Here is a 19,056-nt window from a genome sequence, read left to right as displayed (position 1 = left end):
TTAGTTGTGTGTTAAACTGGCGGTTATGGTAATTAGGGGCGGGTCATTTCCCAAACACACTCGAAGCGCTCAACCAATCACAACACACTGCTCCAGCCGACCAATCAGAGCACAGTGTGCTTTTCAGGAGGAGGGGCTTCATAGAGACAGGAAGTAAACAGAGTGTTACTGACAGACTGGGAAGAGAGGAGCCGCAACAGTGGAGAATATGAGGAGAATAATCAACATTACAGCAGGAAAACCTGTTCTAGTAGAGCCTGAAACATCATCACGACTGTAAAAGAGTGTAATGTGAGTGTAGCTGAAGAAACTCCCCGTGCGTCGCAGTGCTAATGGGAATGCTGACGGATTCATGGCTTTAATCCCGTTGAGGGAAATAAAGGAGCAGCGCTGGAGGGGCGTCTGTTCCCTCAGATAGAGACTCTAATCTGCAGCGCTGGGATTTACCTCGGCCCACACACACACACACACGTCACACACACTCTCTGTGCATCTCAGAAGTTCACTCTTCGCTGGAGGTGTCATGTGACCGATGGTGTCTTGACTTCCTGTGTGTCCTCATGTGTTTCCTGTTTAGAGGAAAACACGCCAAACCAGTGGGATGAGAAAACATTTGCGTTAATAAAGCAGTGTTTCCATCCCATGTGTTCAAGAAAACACTGGGAAACAAATCTGGTAAATTTACGGTAAAAAACCTGAGAAATTCTGTGGTGGCCAGAAATTTAACGTAGAAAATACGGTAGCAACATTTTAGGTTTTACAGACGTAACTTAAATTTACAGTAAAACAATGTATTTCATTATCTGATGTAATGTTAATTTACCGACATATTGAAGTACTAATATCTGTTTTGTACCATTGTAATACACTGACACCCACCAATCACAGCGCTGATGAGAGTCACATGATCAGTCACAAGCAGCTTTTCCTCGAGATAGTTAATAGTATTATATAGAATCCACACAGTGTCATTCACACACACACTAAACACCATCATGGTAACACACATGACATTTAAAAAAATGCAGTAAACATTAATTTAACACCATTAAATGCAACATAAACCCCTAATGTACATAACTGATTAGAAAAAACTATGAAGAAACAGTTATTTCAACAAAAATACATCAAATGTGAAGTGTCGTGCAGGGAATTGTGGGAATGTCAATTTACGTTATTTTTTACTGTAAATTATACAATAATTTGTTCTTTTTCACGTCCAAAAACTGTAGATTTAACAGTATTTTACTGTAAAGTGTACAGTTAGATCTATCACAGTTATTCACCGTATATAGTATGAAAACTTTCTGTTAGCCAATTAACCGTTTTTCACCGTAGCATTTTTACCGTTAAAATCACGATCATTTTTTACAGTAAATCGTCACTTCCAGGGAAACTGGTGCAGAATATCAGTAATAAAACATCTCAAATCTAGTGCAGTAAACACGCATCGAGTCTCAGTGTTCCCGTGTTTATTAGGTTAGCAGGAACTAGCAGAACGACGCGGATAAACACGGATGTGCTAATGCTAACGAGGTCAGAGTCAGTTATTCACAGGGAAACATCCAGAAGGAGCTGCGGTGAATCATGTTGTTTCTGGAGATTGTGTTTGTGCTTCATGAGGGATACAGGGATGTTTTCATGCTCGCGTCTCTCATTGTTCCTGAAGGAAATAAAGGATCCCGGTGTTCCCTGAGAGCGGATGATCTGCGCCGGATTCATTAGTTGAGTGGATATTTGAACTTAAGCAGCTCCTCAATCCCATTACGCCGCTTTACATTATTCAGCGATCTCATTCATCAGAAATTACAGTGAGAAGCTTTAACAGGCACAGCCGTGATATTTTAGTATTATTCAGATATTCTTGTATTGATGAAGAGCCTGAAATGTCACTTTTGGTGAGAACACTCATTTATTTTCCCATTTAAGGAGCGGAGGTGTGCCAACATTTTCCATTTTCTTTTTCTTTCTTTCTTAAAGTTTTGGTAATTTTGTTGTTTTTTCATTTTTATTAGACATTTATTTATATTTAATTTCAGTTAATGTTCATTTTATTTCAAGTAAAAAATGTTATTGTTTTTTGTTGTTGTTGTTTTGTAAATGATTGTAGATGTAGTTATCTATAGCAGCCCTCAGTGAGGGATGTTGGGATTCATCCTGATGGATATTACGTCTGCGTGAACGGCGTCAGAGACGCTCCGATTATCTCAGCGCGGAGACAGAGAATGACCCGTTCGGTCAACGATGATAAACGACGTGGACAAAAGCGTCTGAATGAGATGATAATGGAAGGCAGATTGTGTCCGCGGCTCATTTGAGGAGTTTAATAGCTGGAGATCCTCTGGGAAAAAAACATTTATTCCTCAAATTAAATATGTTTGACTCCTGAAAACACTTACTGGATGATGTTCTGTTGATGATCATTTTTACATGAGTTTGGTTTTATTTACAGTACAACCAACATTTATTCAGACGTCTTCAACATGTCTCACATCATCAGTTTATTCGCTATAGTTTAGAGAATGGTAATGAAATATGAGCAGAACTCAGTTGATATTTGACTGGTTTTGTCCGTCCTTCTGTTAGACTGTCTCACACATGAATGATGTTGAATATCTGTCAGCTGTTAAATTTAACTACACAATTAGATAATACCAGTTTAGCTCAACCAATCACCAAGCAATGCTTCATTGTGTTCAGTCTGTGTGTAAAAAGAGCATTAGCAATTAAAGACAACACACTTCAGCAAAACATGATCAGCTCAAAGTGTCCCAATCAGTGTCACTGGTAGTCTCTGTATGAAGAATATCTGGGTGTAATATGTCACAGTTTACTTTATTTTGCTCTCCTCACTTACAGAAGTGAACTATAGTGTCCTGATCACACTAGTGGAACAATATCAATAATTATATCTGGTGTCTGAATAGTTTTTGGTTTGGTCTTCACATCAGTGTTTATTTAAAAACGTTTTCCCTGGATGTGTGAGTTAGAGCTCGATTATAAACGGTGAAAGCGATTCGTGAGTAGAGATGAGTTATCGAGGTTTGAGCGACGAGTAAATGAGGACAGAATGAAGCGAGCCTTTAACACTCTGTGTCAGTGTGTGTGTGTGTGTGTGTGTGTGTGTGTGTGTTCAGAGGACACTGGATTCCCGTCAGTCGAAGGTTTATAATGAACGTTCCCCTGCCGCTGATGTGATAACGGCTCTTTGTTCTGCTCTTCACACACACACACACACACACACACACTCCAGGCCTTGGCATGATTTTTCACGGTGAGCTGATGCTCATTTTCTCCGTCAGGAATCCTCAAGGGCTGTTTTAAAGTCAAAACTTCCACTTTGCGATATCAGAATGCAGTTTCTGGCGTGCATAAGCTGCTTTAGCGCTGCTGTTTATTTTGCAGCGTTTTATCTGGAAAGGAGCATAATCCTCACAGCGGGCGTTCAGCGCGGAGATGCTGCTGACAGCTGTGAGGCTCTTTGTGTCTGAGCGTTTCCAGCACATCCACTCCTCAGAACCTCTGGAGCTCTGCGTGCATCAGGTCTGAACTCAGAGAAGTCACCCGTAGAGGAACAGGGCCGGCAGGTGCTTCGCTTTCGGGGGTGAAGGGTCAGGAATCGAAAACTTGTTATAAAATAAAAATTTCGATTCTTCTTATTCCTTCCTTTGTGAGCATTTTATTTTGACTTTAAGCAATTCAAGCACGCATGGGACTCTGTTTTCAGTGTTGAGCACATGTGTAACTCTACAGCTCTTAAAGTGACAGCAGCCTAATATTCCCGCTCTATAATGACGCTAATATTCCCGCTCTATAATAACGCTAATATTCCCGCTCTATAATAACGCTAATATTCCCTATAATAACACTAATATTCCCGCTCTATAATAACTCTAATATTCCCGCTCTATAATAACGCTAATATTCCCGCTCTATAATAACGCTAATATTCCCGCTCTATAATAACGCTAATATTCCCGCTCTATAATAACTCTAATATTCCCGCTCTATAATAACACTAATATTCCCGCTCTATAATAACTCTAATATTCCCGCTCTATAATAACGCTAATATTCCCGCTCTATAATAACGCTAATATTCCCGCTCTATAATAACGCTAATATTCCCGCTCTATAATAACTCTAATATTCCCGCTCTATAATAACGCTAATATTCCCGCTCTATAATAACGCTAATATTCCCGCTCTATAATAACGCTAATATTCCCGCTAATATTCCCGCTCTATAATAACGCTAATATTCCCGCTCTATAATAACGCTAATATTCCCTATAATAACACTAATATTCCCGCTCTATAATAACACTAATATTCCCGCTCTATAATAACTCTAATATTCCCGCTCTATAATAACGCTAATATTCCCGCTCTATAATAACGCTAATATTCCCGCTCTATAATAACGCTAATATTCCCGCTCTACAATAACGCTAATATTCCCGCTCTACAATAACGCTAATATTCCCGCTCTACAATAACGCTAATATTCCCGCTCTATTATCACGCTAATATTCCCGCTCTATAATCACACTAATATTCCCACTCTATAATAATGCTAATATTCCCGCTCTATAATCACACTAATATTCCCGCTCTATAATAACACTAATATTCCTGCTATAATAACACTAATATTCCCGGTTTATAATAATGCTAATATTCCCGCTCTATAATCACACTAATATTCCCGCTCTATAATTGTCACAGTTCTGTTCTGTTTGAGTGTTTTTGTCACTGGTCACATGTCTTCCTTTGTTCTGTTTTCCCGCCACTCCTTGGTTTCCATGGTTACCCTCATTAGTTCATTTGTATCACCTGGTTCCTCGTTAGTCTTGTCAGCTGTGTCTTGTTTCCCTGATCTGTTCTCCCCTGTATTTAAGCCCTGAGTGTTTCAGTCTTCACTTGTCGGTCAATGTTCATGTTAGGTAGTCTTGTTCTGAGCACACGCTCCCTGTTTTTGTGTTATCTGTTATAATTGAGAATTAAAACCTTGGAATTCATCATCTTCGTGTTCGTCTCCTACTTCATCCTCCCAGAAGCCTGACAGATTGACCGACCTTAAATAAAAAGAAAGGAAGATGGAGATCTGGAAGCAGGCCTTTGTGGGAACCCGCCAAGCTGTGTTCAGGGGGATCCGTGGAGGTCACAGGGGAGGATATGGGCGATATGGGGCCAGACACTTGTTTCAGCACCAACATCCCCACGTCCAACCAGAACCTGAGCCAGTCGTCTGCAGAATCAAACAGATCTCCAGAGATGATGACTTCTCTGATCTCCCTCCTCTCATCAGTCCAGCCGAGCCTGCACTTCACGCCAGTCCAGCCAAGCCTGCACTTCACGCCAGTCCAGCCGAGCCAGCACGTCACGCCAGTCCAGCCGAGCCTGCACTTCACGCCAGATCTGCCGAAGCCAAGGCAGTATGCGTCATGCCCGCTGCACCTGTGACAGACAGCGTCATGCCCGCAGAGCTTTTGTTTTCTTTTATTCCGTCGACCCTGAAGCTCCCTTCGCCGCTGGTTCCGTCCAGCTCAAAGCCTTCACCGCTGGTCCCGTCCAGCACAGAGCCCTCTTCATCACTGGTCCTGTCCAGTTCAGAGCCCTCTTCGCCGCTGGTTCCGCCCAGCTCAGAGCCCTCTTCGCCGCTGGTCCTGCCCAGCTCAGAGCCCTCTTCGCCGCTGGTCCTGCCCAGCTCAGCGCCCTCTTCGCCGCTGGTCCGGTCCAGCTCAGAGCCCTCTTCGCCGCTGGTTCCGCCCAGCTCAGAGCCCTCTTCGCCGCTGGTTCCGCCCAGCTCAGAGCCCTCTTCGCCGCTGGTCCTGCCCAGCTCAGAGCCCTCTTCGCCGCTGGTCCTGCCCAGCTCAGAGCCCTCTTCGCCGCTGGTCCTGCCCAGCTCAGAGCCTTCTTCGCCGCTGGTCCTGCCCAGCTCAGAGCCTTCTTCGCCGCTGGTCCTGTCCAGCTCAGAGCCTTCTTCGCCGCTGGTCCTGTCCAGCTCAGAGCTCTCTTCGTCGCTGGATCTGCCCAGCACAAAGCCCTCATCGCTGGATCTGCCCAGCACAAAGCCCTCACCGCTGGATCTGCCCAGCACAAAGCCCTCACCGCTGGATCTGCCCAGCACCGAGCCCCCGTCGCTGGATCTGCCCAGCACCGAGCCCTCGTCGCTGGATCTGCCCAGCACCGAGCCCTCGTCGCTGGATCTGCCCAGCACCGAGCCCTCGTCGCTGGATCTGCCCAGCACCGAGCCCTCGTCGCTGGATCTGCCCAGCACCGAGCCCTCGTCGCTGGATCTGCCCAGCACCGAGCCCTCGTCGCTGGATCTGCCCAGCACCGAGCCCTCGTCGCTGGATCTGCCCAGCACCGAGCCCTCATCGCTGCCCTGCACCGAGCCCTCTCTGGTACCCGGGACTTTTCCCAAGTATTTTTTGGGGGGGGGCCATAGGGCTCCGTCCTGGCCACTCGAGGGGCCATGGCCACCTGAGGGGTCCTCACCACCATGGCCACCTGAAGGGTCTTCACCACCATGGCCACCTGAAGGGTCTTCTCCGCCGTGGCCACCCGAAGGGTCTTCTCCGCCGTGGCCACCCGAAGGGTCTTCTCCGCCGTGGCCACCCGAAGGGTCTTCGCCGCCGTGGCCACCCGAAGGGTCGTCTCCGCCATGGCCACCTGAGGGGTCGTCTCCGCCATGGCCACCCGAAGGGTCCGCACCGCCATGGCCACCCAAGGGGTCTTCTCCGCCATGGCCGCCTGAAAGGCTGTCTTCGCCCTGGTCACCTGAACTGCCAGCTCCGCCCTGGAGGCTCCCTGTCCTGCCAAGCCACGCCCTTGTCAGCCTCCAGGGCGCCCACCCTCCCACCCTATTTGTTGGTCTGTCTACGGCGCGAGGACGCGCCTACCGGGAGGGGGGAATTATGTCACAGTTCTGTTCTGTTTGAGTGTTTTTGTCACTGGTCACATGTCTTCCTTTGTTCTGTTTTCCCGCCACTCCTTGGTTTCCATGGTTACCCTCATTAGTTCATTTGTATCACCTGGTTCCTCGTTAGTCTTGTCAGCTGTGTCTTGTTTCCCTGATCTGTTCTCCCCTGTATTTAAGCCCTGAGTGTTTCAGTCTTCACTTGTCGGTCAATGTTCATGTTAGGTAGTCTTGTTCTGAGCACACGCTCCCTGTTTTTGTGTTATCTGTTATAATTGAGAATTAAAACCTTGGAATTCATCATCTTCGTGTTCGTCTCCTACTTCATCCTCCCAGAAGCCTGACAATAATAACACTAATATTCCTGCTATAATAACACTAATATTCCCGGTTTATAATAACACTAATATTCCCGGTTTATAATAACACTAATATTCCCGCTCTATAATAACACTAATATTCCCTATAATAACACTAATATTCCCGCTCTATAATAACACTAATATTCCCTATAATAACACTAATATTCCCGCTCTATAATAACTCTAATATTCCCGCTCTATAATAACTCTAATATTCCCGCTCTATAATAACACTAATATTCCCTATAATAACACTAATATTCCCGCTCTATAATAACTCTAATATTCCCGCTCTATAATAACTCTAATATTCCCGGTTTATAATAACACTAATATTCTCGCTCTATAATAACACTAATATTCCATAACACTAATATTCCCGGTTTATAATAACACTAATATTCCCGGTTTATAATAACACTAATATTCCCGCTCTATAATAACACTAATATTCCCTATAATAACACTAATATTCCCGCTCTATAATAACACTAATATTCCCGCTCTATAATAACACTAATATTCCCGCTATAATAACACTAATATTCCCGCTATAATAACACTAATATTCCATATTAATATTCCCGCTCTATAATAACACTAATATTCCATAACACTAATATTCCTGCTGCCGTCTCTAATAACACTCATCAAACAACACAAGACAAAGAGACAATTCACTAGTTCTTGACTGAATATCTTTTGTAACTATATTTGTAATGTAAATTTTGGGCCCTTTTTAACGATCTGAAACGCAAGTATCAAACGCGAAACGCAAGTAACTTTGTGGGCGGATCTCGGGCGCTGTTGCTATTATACCGGCGGGATAAATGACTCTTGCGCCCGACGCAAATCTAAAATGTGTTGATCTGAAGTCGCTTCATTACTCATAGGTGTGGTTTGGGCGTAACGTGAAATAAACCAATCAGAGCATCATCTCACATTCCCTTTAAGAGCAGGCGCGCTTGTTCCATGTCGGATTGCTATTATAACGGCGGATTTGCCAGGAGCGGTTCACAGCCGAGGAGACCGACGCTCTCGTCAGGGCCGTAAAACACAGAGAAGTGACATTGGGGATGGAGAAACACACATAGATTTGTTTCGGTTAAACAGGCGTATGATAATTTGGGTAAATGTGTAAGCTAGATTTATGCCTATTTTGCACATCTTCATGGACACAACAATGATTTCCCTCGTGTGGTAATATTGTTCCTTGTAATAATGTATGGTTTGCAAAAATGTGAACTAGGGCTGCACGATTAATCGAAAAAAAATCACGATCTCGATTCTGACATAAATGCGATCTCATTTCTTAATGATGGCGATTCACTTGCGGGTATTTCCCTGCATTCAGATCATGCTGCATTCACGCGTTATTGGTCACACTCACACAATAACAAAATAGGGTTGTGATGACTGACCGACATCACGACACGGCAGTTAAGGTCACGTAATTTAATCTATTGATTCGTGTACACTAGTGGTTGGGAACGGAACCTATGGCTCGCGAGCCATACCTGGCTTTTTGACAAAGAGCCACGAGTCACCACAGCAATCAACTAACCGCTTACGTTAATGTGGAAAATTGTAACCTATACAGCTCCTGCACTGGATTCAAGCAGCTGCAGCGCGTTTAAGGTAATGGCGAAAACCATTTTAGAACAGCAGCGAAAATGTAAAAGTAGGTTATATAAACTTTAATATATCCTAATTGAAACGCGTGCTTTGCTGTGCTTTTACTTTCACTTTTGCTGCAGAGACTCTTTTATGTCCTATAAATGTGTTGTATTTTTGATAATCCGCGCAGATTTCAGTTGATGATTCTGTTTACAGTTATTAAAAACAAAACGTGAATGAATGAGAAAGAAAAGAGCAGGATGTGCATTATATTGAAATGAAATATAAAAAGCGCGATAAGTCGCGAAAGAGAACTGATGCAGGATGCTGTGCGCGCGCTCCGAGCGCAACACGGACAAGCATTTGTCTCCGGTTGCGCGCCTAAACGGCCAAATAAACAGAAATATTTCAAAATGCCAAGTCGAGTATTCCCGTAAACACAGTAGATGTAAGTACTATGTACATTCTGTGCCAAATGGAGCAAAAATCAAAGGTTCTATTTAGTTATTTTTATTTATTATTGTATATGTTAATGTTCTCTTATGTTCAACAACATAAAGCTTTAAAATTATTCACTTTAAGGGGTCTAAAATAAAGAAAAGAGACAATTGTTTTTGTTACTCCTGTACTTTATTATACTGATCTGTTCTGTGTTTTTTTTTTTGTTGTTGTTGTTGTTGTTGTTTTTGTACTTAAGTGCAATACATTTTGGTTGAAAAAATGAGAATCGTGCAAGAGAATCGTGATCTCAATTCCCATAGAGAAAAATCGTGATTCACATTTTAGCAAGAATCGTGCAGCCCTAATGTGAACTGCTGCCTCTGTGTAGATGAGAGAAGCAAAGTGTGTGTGTGTTGTGCACAAGCTACATTATGGCCAAGCATGCGCCCTTAAAATAGCATCTGAATAACATGCGCCACTGACGTTAGACGAGGTTTCTCCTGGTCAGTGGCGGGATTGTTTTCTGAAACTGCAAAATAGCACCAGGGAACGTTTGCGCCGGAACACGCCTCCTCTTTTCCCTGAACCGCCCCCGGGAGCGCAAGTTCATTCCCTAATTTACCGACGTGCATCTGTGGAGGGAAGAGTCCGCTGTGCGCGGGTGCAGAATAGGAATGACACATGCGGCGCTGTACAGAGTCAGTTGTGCTGGGTGCGAGATAGGGCCCTTTATTTATAAAGATCTGTGTTATCTTACATCTGATTACAGTTTCTGCACCTGAACACCTGAAAATCTTACAACACTGTTTATTTTAATAATTTCTTTGTTCGGTTGTGTCTATTTGTTGCGATTGCTAATTTTTTATTTGTTCTTTTTTAATTACTGAGTGTTTACTTGTCTTTAATAATGCTTGCCTTGAAGTTTATATTAGTTCGGCTAGTTGTCCTTCTCTGGTGTTTTTAAACCACAGGCAAACGCTCCTTGTGTAAGAGTTCTTCAGCCTGATGATTTCTGTTCATGATACTCAGATACAGTTAAATGTTTTACAATAAGACTAAATGTGAATGATATCTGTTTGGTTTTTTACCTTCTTTTTTTTTAAATGATAAATCTTTTTTTTTTAAATGATAAATCGAGAGCAGAATCGAAAACGAAATCTCTCACGCATCTCCTCCAGAATCAAGTCTTTTTGCTGCCATTGTCCAACTCAGTGTTCAAAGGCCTGCATGTACACTAATATTTGCTCTGGTACTGTATGTTCTACTGTAATTATGATAAAGCTGCTCGTTTAACAAACTGTTAATATTGAGGTTTCAAGAACAGCATGATCTTTTAATAAAACATCAGTATTTTCGTAGGTTTATCATCACTGGTTCCCTCGACAAAAACCCAACAGGATTTTCCCACTGGCTTTCTTTGGATTACTGCAGAAAATAAGCTCTGAGACCAACAAACATTTATGATTCTTACATAAATTATTCTTTATCATCTTTTTATGCATCTTGATAATCTTTTATGAATTTTGGAGCCTGAAGCTGTAGATCTAAACGCTGGCTGTAAACGAACTACGGTTGCATGACTTCAACGTCTCTAGTCTTTATTTAAAAACACTTAAGAGTTAGAAGAATAGTTTGCAATGTTTGTAATGCCGTCGAGTAAAACATGAGAATATCCTGAGCTCGTGTTCGACACAGAACTCATCGACTTCAGGACGACGGAACCGGAAGTTTTGGTCTATAAACACGTCATATCTATCATAGCTCTTACAGTAATACAACCTTGCTCCTTGATTTTGTATCTGTATAATTCTAATTAAGATAGATTAACTATAATTTAAATCATCGAAGTTTGCACTGGAAAGTCAATATGAACTCTATCACGTCTCATCATGAAAGAGGATGTTTGAGAGTAACTGAGATCTCATCCATGTCTCCCGAAATGATTTTAAACATGACTGTTCTATGTTTGATTCTTCTCTGTATAAACTCAGGAACATGTTCCTCCGTCCTGAATAATGATTCCTGCTATTGTTGTTGTTTTTCTCTGTCTCTATACGTCACTCTCTGCATTCTCCTCAAGAGCGCCTCAAATTAGCACCAATTATTCTAAGTGTACAATTAAATTACAGGCTTTAATGAAGGAGCGGATCTGCTCCGTAAACTCTGTATTCGGCTCACGTAACACAGCAATTGAGTTTAGATGCTTCTCTCCCGCACCGGTGTGTTCGCTTGGACTGAGACGACTAACCTTTGAGGGAAACGCAGACCTGTGATCTATGATCCAGACGCTAAATTAATGAGAAATCTCCATTAGAAAAATGACATGACACAGCTGATATCAGGAGCGTCTCATCACAAACCTCTTCTGACGCAGGAGAGAAATGAGATATTGAACAGCCGTCGCTGTGGAAATCCCTCGGGAGAAAGAGAAGATGAGACGAAGCTCCTGTGTGAACGTGTGTTATTTCACTATTATAGTTATTTTAAAGGGGTTAGGACATGGATCTTTTTTATTATTTTAATATGTTCCTTGAGGTTCACTTACAATGATAGTAAAAACAAATATATATGCAGAAAAACGATTATTTTCAGCCCTCATTCTGAGTTTGTCTGAAATGATCAGTTTTTAATGCGCGGCCCCTTTAAGGCTGTCAGTAAACACACACACTGTTATGATTGGCTAACGTCACGGCATAGGAAACAGTATCAACACACACTCGCCATATCAAAATCACTGGTGTTTCTGACATGACAAACTACCTTGTAACCAATCAGATCAACGTGTGATCGTCAACCAGTGGATCTCTGAGCTGAGTGAGTGAGTGGAGGCGGGGCTAATTTGCATATTCATAGAACCGCGTATACTAAATGAGGCGAGCGGGTCAAGTTACATTCAAGATATTTTAAGGCATGAAGAATTTTTCTTCAAGGGAAAAACGTTTACATTTGTCATTTTGGTGATCAAAGATGAGTTTCAAGAGATAAAGTGATCGACTACCGGGAGACTTTAATGATTCAAAGACCTCGTTTATCTCAAAAGATCAAGGCAGTTCGATAATTCTGTCATGACCCCTTTAATAGTTTTTATATATTTTGAGTTTTCATTTTAATTTCAGTTAGTTTTTGTTGTTGTTTTGTTGTTTATTTTGAATGTCTTAAATAGTATTTATTCATTTTTGTTTCAGTTTTAGTTATTTTCGTAGGTTCTGTCAAGGTTCTCAAAGTTATGAACATAAACGTTCTTCCAGTAACGTTAATAGAACGTTCCTTCACAGTTATCTGGTCTTTAATAATGTTCTCAAAATATTATGGAAACATTCATGGAACCTTTTAGCTGGATGTTCGTCTAACGTTTTTTAAGTGTTACTTGTTTCAGAGAACATTCAAAAGTAACGTTCCAGTAATGTTTGAAGAACGATACAATTAAATGTTTTCTCTAGCATTCACATAACCAAGAGAAAATGCTTTTAAAACATTTAAAAAAAAACATATTGAACATTCAGAAATAATATTTTCATAACTTTCTAGAGCATATTTTTTGTTAGCTGGGTTAAGTTTTTTTTACATTTTATTTGATATAATTTTACATTAACATTTTAAAGTAATGAGTGTCTGATAGGGCTGTGCTTCCGTCTGAAGATCATCATGTCTGTTTGATTGGTGATGTGTTTCAGGTTGTTGTTGTGCGAGTGTGTGTGTGTGTGTGTGTGTGTGTGCTCGTGTTGTTCTCGGCCGCTGAGCCTCTGATTAGAGAAGATTACAGATGAAGGAGTGAGTGACTGAGAACGAGTCTTTAAAGCATCGGATCCAATTAAGAAGAGCTGGAACAGTCGAGGACAGCGACTGAGCTCGGCGTCTGTGTGTGTGTCGTTTCTAACACACTTCAGTTTGAAGCAGCAGAAGCTCCTGTGTAACAGATCTCAGTTCCTCACAGCGATCGCTTCTGCTGTTTATGAATCAGATGATCATGATTCTGTCGTCTGATTGATCGAATAACAGCTGCATACACTAAATTCTGTGATTTCTGTTTTAATATTTCTGAAGTTCATACGCTCATCATATCTATAGACTGAACACGTGATGCGCATGTGCGCCGTCAGCATTTCACAGATTCACGTTTTTGAAGTTTACACGGAGATGATCACGCTTTTCTAAATTTTAAAACTTCCTTTTCTGTTTCAGAGTGTGTGTTCTCGAGCCTCAAACACTGTTGTGTGTGAATCAATGTCCAGAACACATTAAAGTTTCTGTTTCCTGTGAGAACGGTGTGTGTTAGCGGCCCCTAAGTTAATAACTAATGATCTTTACAACGGAAGTGAACCAATCAAAACTAACTTTATCTGGACAATAACTTTATTCTAGATCTGCTGTAAAGCCTAAACACTCTCTGTTACTGTAATCTCCTGTTATCACTGTAAAGCTGCTGTGAAACTATATTGTTAAAGCGCTGTATAAATGAAGATGACTTGAGTTGAAGTGTGTGTGAATATTCTCTGTTGGATCTAAAAACCCTTCAGACACCGTTTTTAGAGTGTGTGTGTGTGTGTGTGTGTGTGCAGATGATTCTGCTCCTCTTCTTCTGATTGTCAGGAACGGAGAAGGTTGTGTTATTTAAATCTGTCGTCGTTCTCCTTCACCAGTGTGTGTGTGTGTGTGTGTGTGTGTGTGACAGAAGAGCAGGAGTGTGTTATTCAGCAGCTCGTGATGAAGAAAAGAGGGATTGTTTCTGCGTTCGGCCCTTTTCTAGTAAAATCTCTCACAGTAATGACTGGTCTCGTTTAATTCCTTTGCGCTGGTCAGTGTCATGTTCACAGCCTCTGGTTTATTAACGTGAGTGTGTTTCTCTGAAGAAACGGCTCAAACATCATTTACTGGCGTTTCAATTACAGCTTTAATTCATTACAGGCCTGACACTCCTCTGGAGGAAGAGCTGTCAATCATCCATCATGTGTGTGTGTGTGTGTGTGTGATGTGTTCATTGAGTTTAATCTGATAGTGTGGTGTTTCTGTCGATGGCTCATGGATTATGAGAACACATTTGCTACATTTTAATCTCTGTCTTGCCATAAAAATCGCTGATGCTGACATGGCTTTTAACTACAAACAAACAAACAGTTTAAATGCATGAGACTGACGTTACGCTGGTCGTTTCTCCTCTATTGTGTCGTATATCGAGTGAGACGCTTCTGGAACAAGAGCACAAGTGGGCGGGGCTTGATTGTGTCTGTGGGGAACTGATTGGATGGTTGTGGTTTGCTATTGGCTGATCTCATGTGAGTGACAGGTTGCCCCGCCCACATCATCAGAGAAGAGAAGAGACGCTGCAAGAGGAACTGATTCTGAGTCAACATTATTAACACTATATTGATGTGCACCCATAAATCATTAATGATAAACACTGTAATATTCCATAAAAATAAGAATTCATGGTGACATTTGTGTTCAAAAGTCTGACCTTTTGTCAGTGTGATTAAATCATGAGTCGAGAGAGATGTGAAAATCACTGATTCATTCTTCACACTGGAACTGGAGCAGGTTGCATTGTGGGATACAGTGTGTCACGCAGGACTAATGCAGAAATATTAGCACTTATAAAAAAATAAAATAATTTTATTCTTTATAACACAGAGATCTTGTGTTCGCTTCCAGTGAATGAGTTCAACGTCAGTCGCTCTGGATAAAAGCATCTATCAAACGCATGAATGTAACGTGTGTTGGTGTGTGTGTGTGTGTGTGTGTGTGTGTGTGTGTATGAGCGGATGCGTTTCATCACTCACTTTTTCTCCATGTGAACAGAAGAGCTGCAGAATCTGTGATTTGTAGAGTAATTTGTTGCACAGGGAAACTCAGGCGCCCGTCAGAGGTCAGAGGTCAGCGTGTAAATCAGAGCTGCAGTAATGAAGATTGCTTCTTCCCTGATTCTCTGATTGGCCGAGGTCTGTGTCAGCAGTAACTTACCCATGATGCTCAGTGCTGCGATCGATCTGACCAAGCGTCAACCCTGAAGAGAGTTAAACTGCAGTTCATCCACTGGCCACTAGAGGCCGGCTGCGGAAGAGAGTCAATCCCATAAACCCCCATGTTAAAATGGCCAACTTTACAGCAGAAAAACACACAGTCTGGTTCAAAAAGTGGTTTTGATCTATAAAGCTAATTTTGCTCTTCATGACGACTGTGAGGGGATGAATGTTTTTATATATCTGTTAAAATTATATTATAAGCCTTAAAGTCCTGCATAATTAAGGGCGTGGCCACTTGAGTGACAGGTGGATTGCCGCTGATGTCACTACTAGCCGTTTGTCTGCTAGCGTTAGCGTCACATCACCTCAGCTAATCCGCCTCGCTGCACATTTGCGTTTATCCGGTAGTGACACGCGGCCAAGATGGCGACGGCCGACTCCGCCCACTTTGGGCTTCAGAAACACTACGGGGGTTTTACCCAGTCTGTGGATCTGACGCATATTCCGCTCAGCCATTTAAAGTGAGCTGTGTTTGATAAAAGTGTGTGTGTGTGTGTCCTCCGCAGGCTGAAGTTCAGAGGTCAAACATGCGGTCTCAGGCCCTGTTGCTGTATTTCTCCGTTCTTCAGACGGCAAGAGCCGCTTTCCCAGAAGACACAGAGCCCATCAGTGTGTCACACGCCAACTGTGAGTAACTGCGTCTCACCTCCTCTCACCTCATCTCACCTCCTCTCCTCTTCTCCTCTCTCCTCCTCTCCTCTCTCCTCCTCTCCTCTCCCCTTTCCTCTCCTCTCCTCTTCTCCTCTCACCTCCTCTCCTCCTCTCACCTCACCTCCTCCTCTCCTCTCCTCTCACCTCACCTCCTCCTCTCCTCCTCTCACTCACCTCCTCTCCTCCTCTCACTCTCCTCCTCTCACCTCACCTCCTCCTCTCCTCCTCTCCTCTCCTCTCACCTCCTCTCCTCCTCTCCTCTACTCTCACTCCTCTCCTCCTCTCCTCTCCTCTCACCTCCTCTCCTCCTCTCACTCCTCTCCTCCTCTCCTCTCACCTCCTCTCACTCCTCTCCTCCTCTCCACTCCTCTCCTCTCACCTCCTCTCACCTCATCTCCTCCTCTCCTCTCACCTCACCTCCTCTCCTCTCTTCCTCTCCTCTCATCTCCTCTCACCTCCTCTCCTCTCCTCCTCTCCTCTCACCTCCTCTCTCCTCCTCTCCTCTCCTCTCCTCTCACCCCCTCTCCTCCTCTCCTCTCACCTCCTCTCACCTCCTCTCCTCCTCTCCTCTCCTCTCCTCTCCTCTCCTCTCACCCCCTCTCCTCCTCTCCTCTCACCTCCTCTCCTCTCCTCCTCTCCACTCACCTCCTCTCACCTCCTCTCCTCTCCTCCTCTCCACTCACCTCCTCTCACCTCCTCTCCTCTACTCTCCTCTCTTCCTCTCCACTCACCTCCTCTCACCTCCTCTCCTCTCCTCTACTCTCCTCTCTTCCTCTCCTCCTCTCCTCTACTCTCCTCTACTCTCCTCTCCTCTCCTCCTCTCCTCTCGTCCTCCTCCTCCGCTCCTCTCCTCTCACCTCCTCTCATCTCCTCTCACCTCCTCTCCTCTCCTCTCACCTCCTCTCCTCCTCTGCTCTCCTCTCACCTCCTCCTCTCCTCTCCTCTCCTCTCCTCTCACCTCCTCTCCTCTCTCCTCCTCTCCTCTCCTCTCCTCTCCTCTCACCTCCTCTCCTCTCTCCTCCTCTCCTCTCCTCTCACCTCCTCTCCTCCTCTCCTCTCACCTCCTCTCCTCTCACCTCCTCTCCTCTCACCTCCTCTCCTCTCTCCTCCTCTCCTCTCCTCTCACCTCCTCTCTCCTCTCCTCCTCTCACCTCCTCTCCTCCTCTCCTCTCCACTCACCTCCTCTCACCTCCTCTCCTCCTCTCCTCTTCTCTCCTCTCTTCCTCTCCTCCTCTCCTCTACTCTCCTCTCACCTCCTCTCCTCCTCTCCTCTCACCTCCTCTCATCTCCTCCGCTCCTCTCCTCTCACCTCCTCTCCTCTCCTCTCACCTCCTCTCCTCCTCTGCTCTCCTCTCACCTCCTCCTCTCCTCTCCTCTCCTCTCACCTCCTCTCCTCCTCTCCTCTCCTCTCACCTCCTCTCCTCTCACCTCCTCTCCTCTCCTCTCCTCTCCTCTCACCTCCTCTCACCTCCTCTCCTCTCCTCCTCTCCACTCACCTCCTCTCCTCCTCTCCTCTACTCTCCTCTCTTCCTCTCCTCCTCTCCTCTACTCTCCTCTACTCTCCTCTCCTCTCACCTCCTCTCCTCTCGTCCTCTCCTCCGCTCCTCTCCTCTCACCTCCTCTCATCTCCTCTCACCTCCTCTCCTCTCCTCTCACCTCCTCTCCTCCTCTGCTCTCCTCTCACCTCCTCCTCTCCTCTCCTCTCCTCTCACCTCCTCTCCTCTCTCCTCCTCTCCTCTCCTCTCCTCTCACCTCCTCTCCTCTCTCCTCCTCTCCTCTCCTCTCCTCCTCTCCTCTCACCTCCTCTCCTCTCACCTCCTCTCCTCTCTCCTCCTCTCCTCCTCTCCTCTCCTCTCACCTCCTCTCTCCTCTCCTCCTCTCACCTCCTCTCCTCTCCTCTCCACTCACCTCCTCTCCTCCTCTCCTCTACTCTCCTCTCACCTCCTCTCCTCTCACCTCCTCTCATCTCCTCCGCTCCTCTCCTCTCACCTCCTCTCATCTCCTCTCTCCTCCTCTCCTCCTCTCCTCTCACCTCCTCTCATCTCCTCCGCTCCTCTCCTCTCACCTCCTCTCATCTCCTCTCTCCTCCTCTCCTCTCCTCTCACCTCCTCTCCTCCTCTGCTCTCCTCTCACCTCCTCCTCTCCTCTCCTCTCCTCTCACCTCCTCTCCTCTCTCCTCCTCTCCTCTCACCTCCTCTCCTCTCACCTCCTCCTCTCCTCTCCTCTCACCTCCTCTCTCCTCCTCTCCTCTCCTCCTCTCCTCTCCTCTCACCTCCTCTCCTCCTACCTCCTCTCCTCCTCTCCTCTCCTCTCCTCTCACCTCCTCTCTCCTCCTCTCCTCTCCTCTCCTCTTCTCGTTCTCATTCTTTTCTCACACTCATTTCTGTCAAATGTGTTTCTGCTACCCAGAGAAACTGTAAATGTGTTTGAACGGAGGCTGTGTGACTGTGAGATCTTTTGTTTTGCCTGTCAGGGTGAAGATCTGAATGCAACATGCAACACACACACACACGCATGCACGCGCACACACTCACACACGCACACACACTCACACTCATAAACACACACACACACACACACACTCACACACGCACACACACTCTCACACACGCACACACACACACACACACTCACACACACACACACTCACACACGCACACACACTCACACTCATAAACACACACACACACACACTCACACACGCACACACACTCTCACACACGCACACACACACACACACACTCACACACACACACACACACACACACACACTCACACATGCACACACGCACACACACACACACACACACTCACACTCATAAACACACACACACTCACACACACACACACACACGTTGATTTCATGTTTTATGGGTTATTTGTGTAGACATCATGTATTTTATACTGTACAAGCGTTGTATTCTCTCCACCAACCCTACAGAACACACTCTGTGTTTGTACATCTCCAGCAAACATCATCTAGTATAATAAACACATTTTGTCCCACAACATAAAATATTTCTGCTTTGAACTTAAAAGC

At 44.5% G+C, this 19,056-nt stretch overlaps 1 protein-coding gene across 4 annotated transcripts in view; it reads left to right on the top strand.

Annotated features, from left to right (window-relative positions):
• sema6a (sema domain, transmembrane domain (TM), and cytoplasmic domain, (semaphorin) 6A) overlaps positions 1–19,056 on the top strand; it is an 89,919-nt gene that overhangs the window by 19,072 nt on the left and 51,791 nt on the right. For all 4 annotated transcript variants that reach the window (XM_079896503.1, XM_079896505.1, XM_079896504.1 and 1 more), the window contains exon 2: positions 15,872–15,992. In XM_079896503.1, coding sequence (XP_079752629.1) covers positions 15,893–15,992 — 100 coding nt within the window. In that variant the 5' untranslated portion in view covers positions 15,872–15,892. The remainder of the gene's footprint in view (positions 1–15,871; positions 15,993–19,056) is intronic.

The sequence above is a fragment of the Squalius cephalus genome (assembly GCF_949319135.1).
Source record: "Squalius cephalus genome assembly, chromosome: 16".
In the NCBI taxonomy this organism is placed as follows: domain Eukaryota; kingdom Metazoa; phylum Chordata; class Actinopteri; order Cypriniformes; family Leuciscidae; genus Squalius; species Squalius cephalus.
This window is presented reverse-complemented; position numbering and strand designations above follow the sequence as displayed.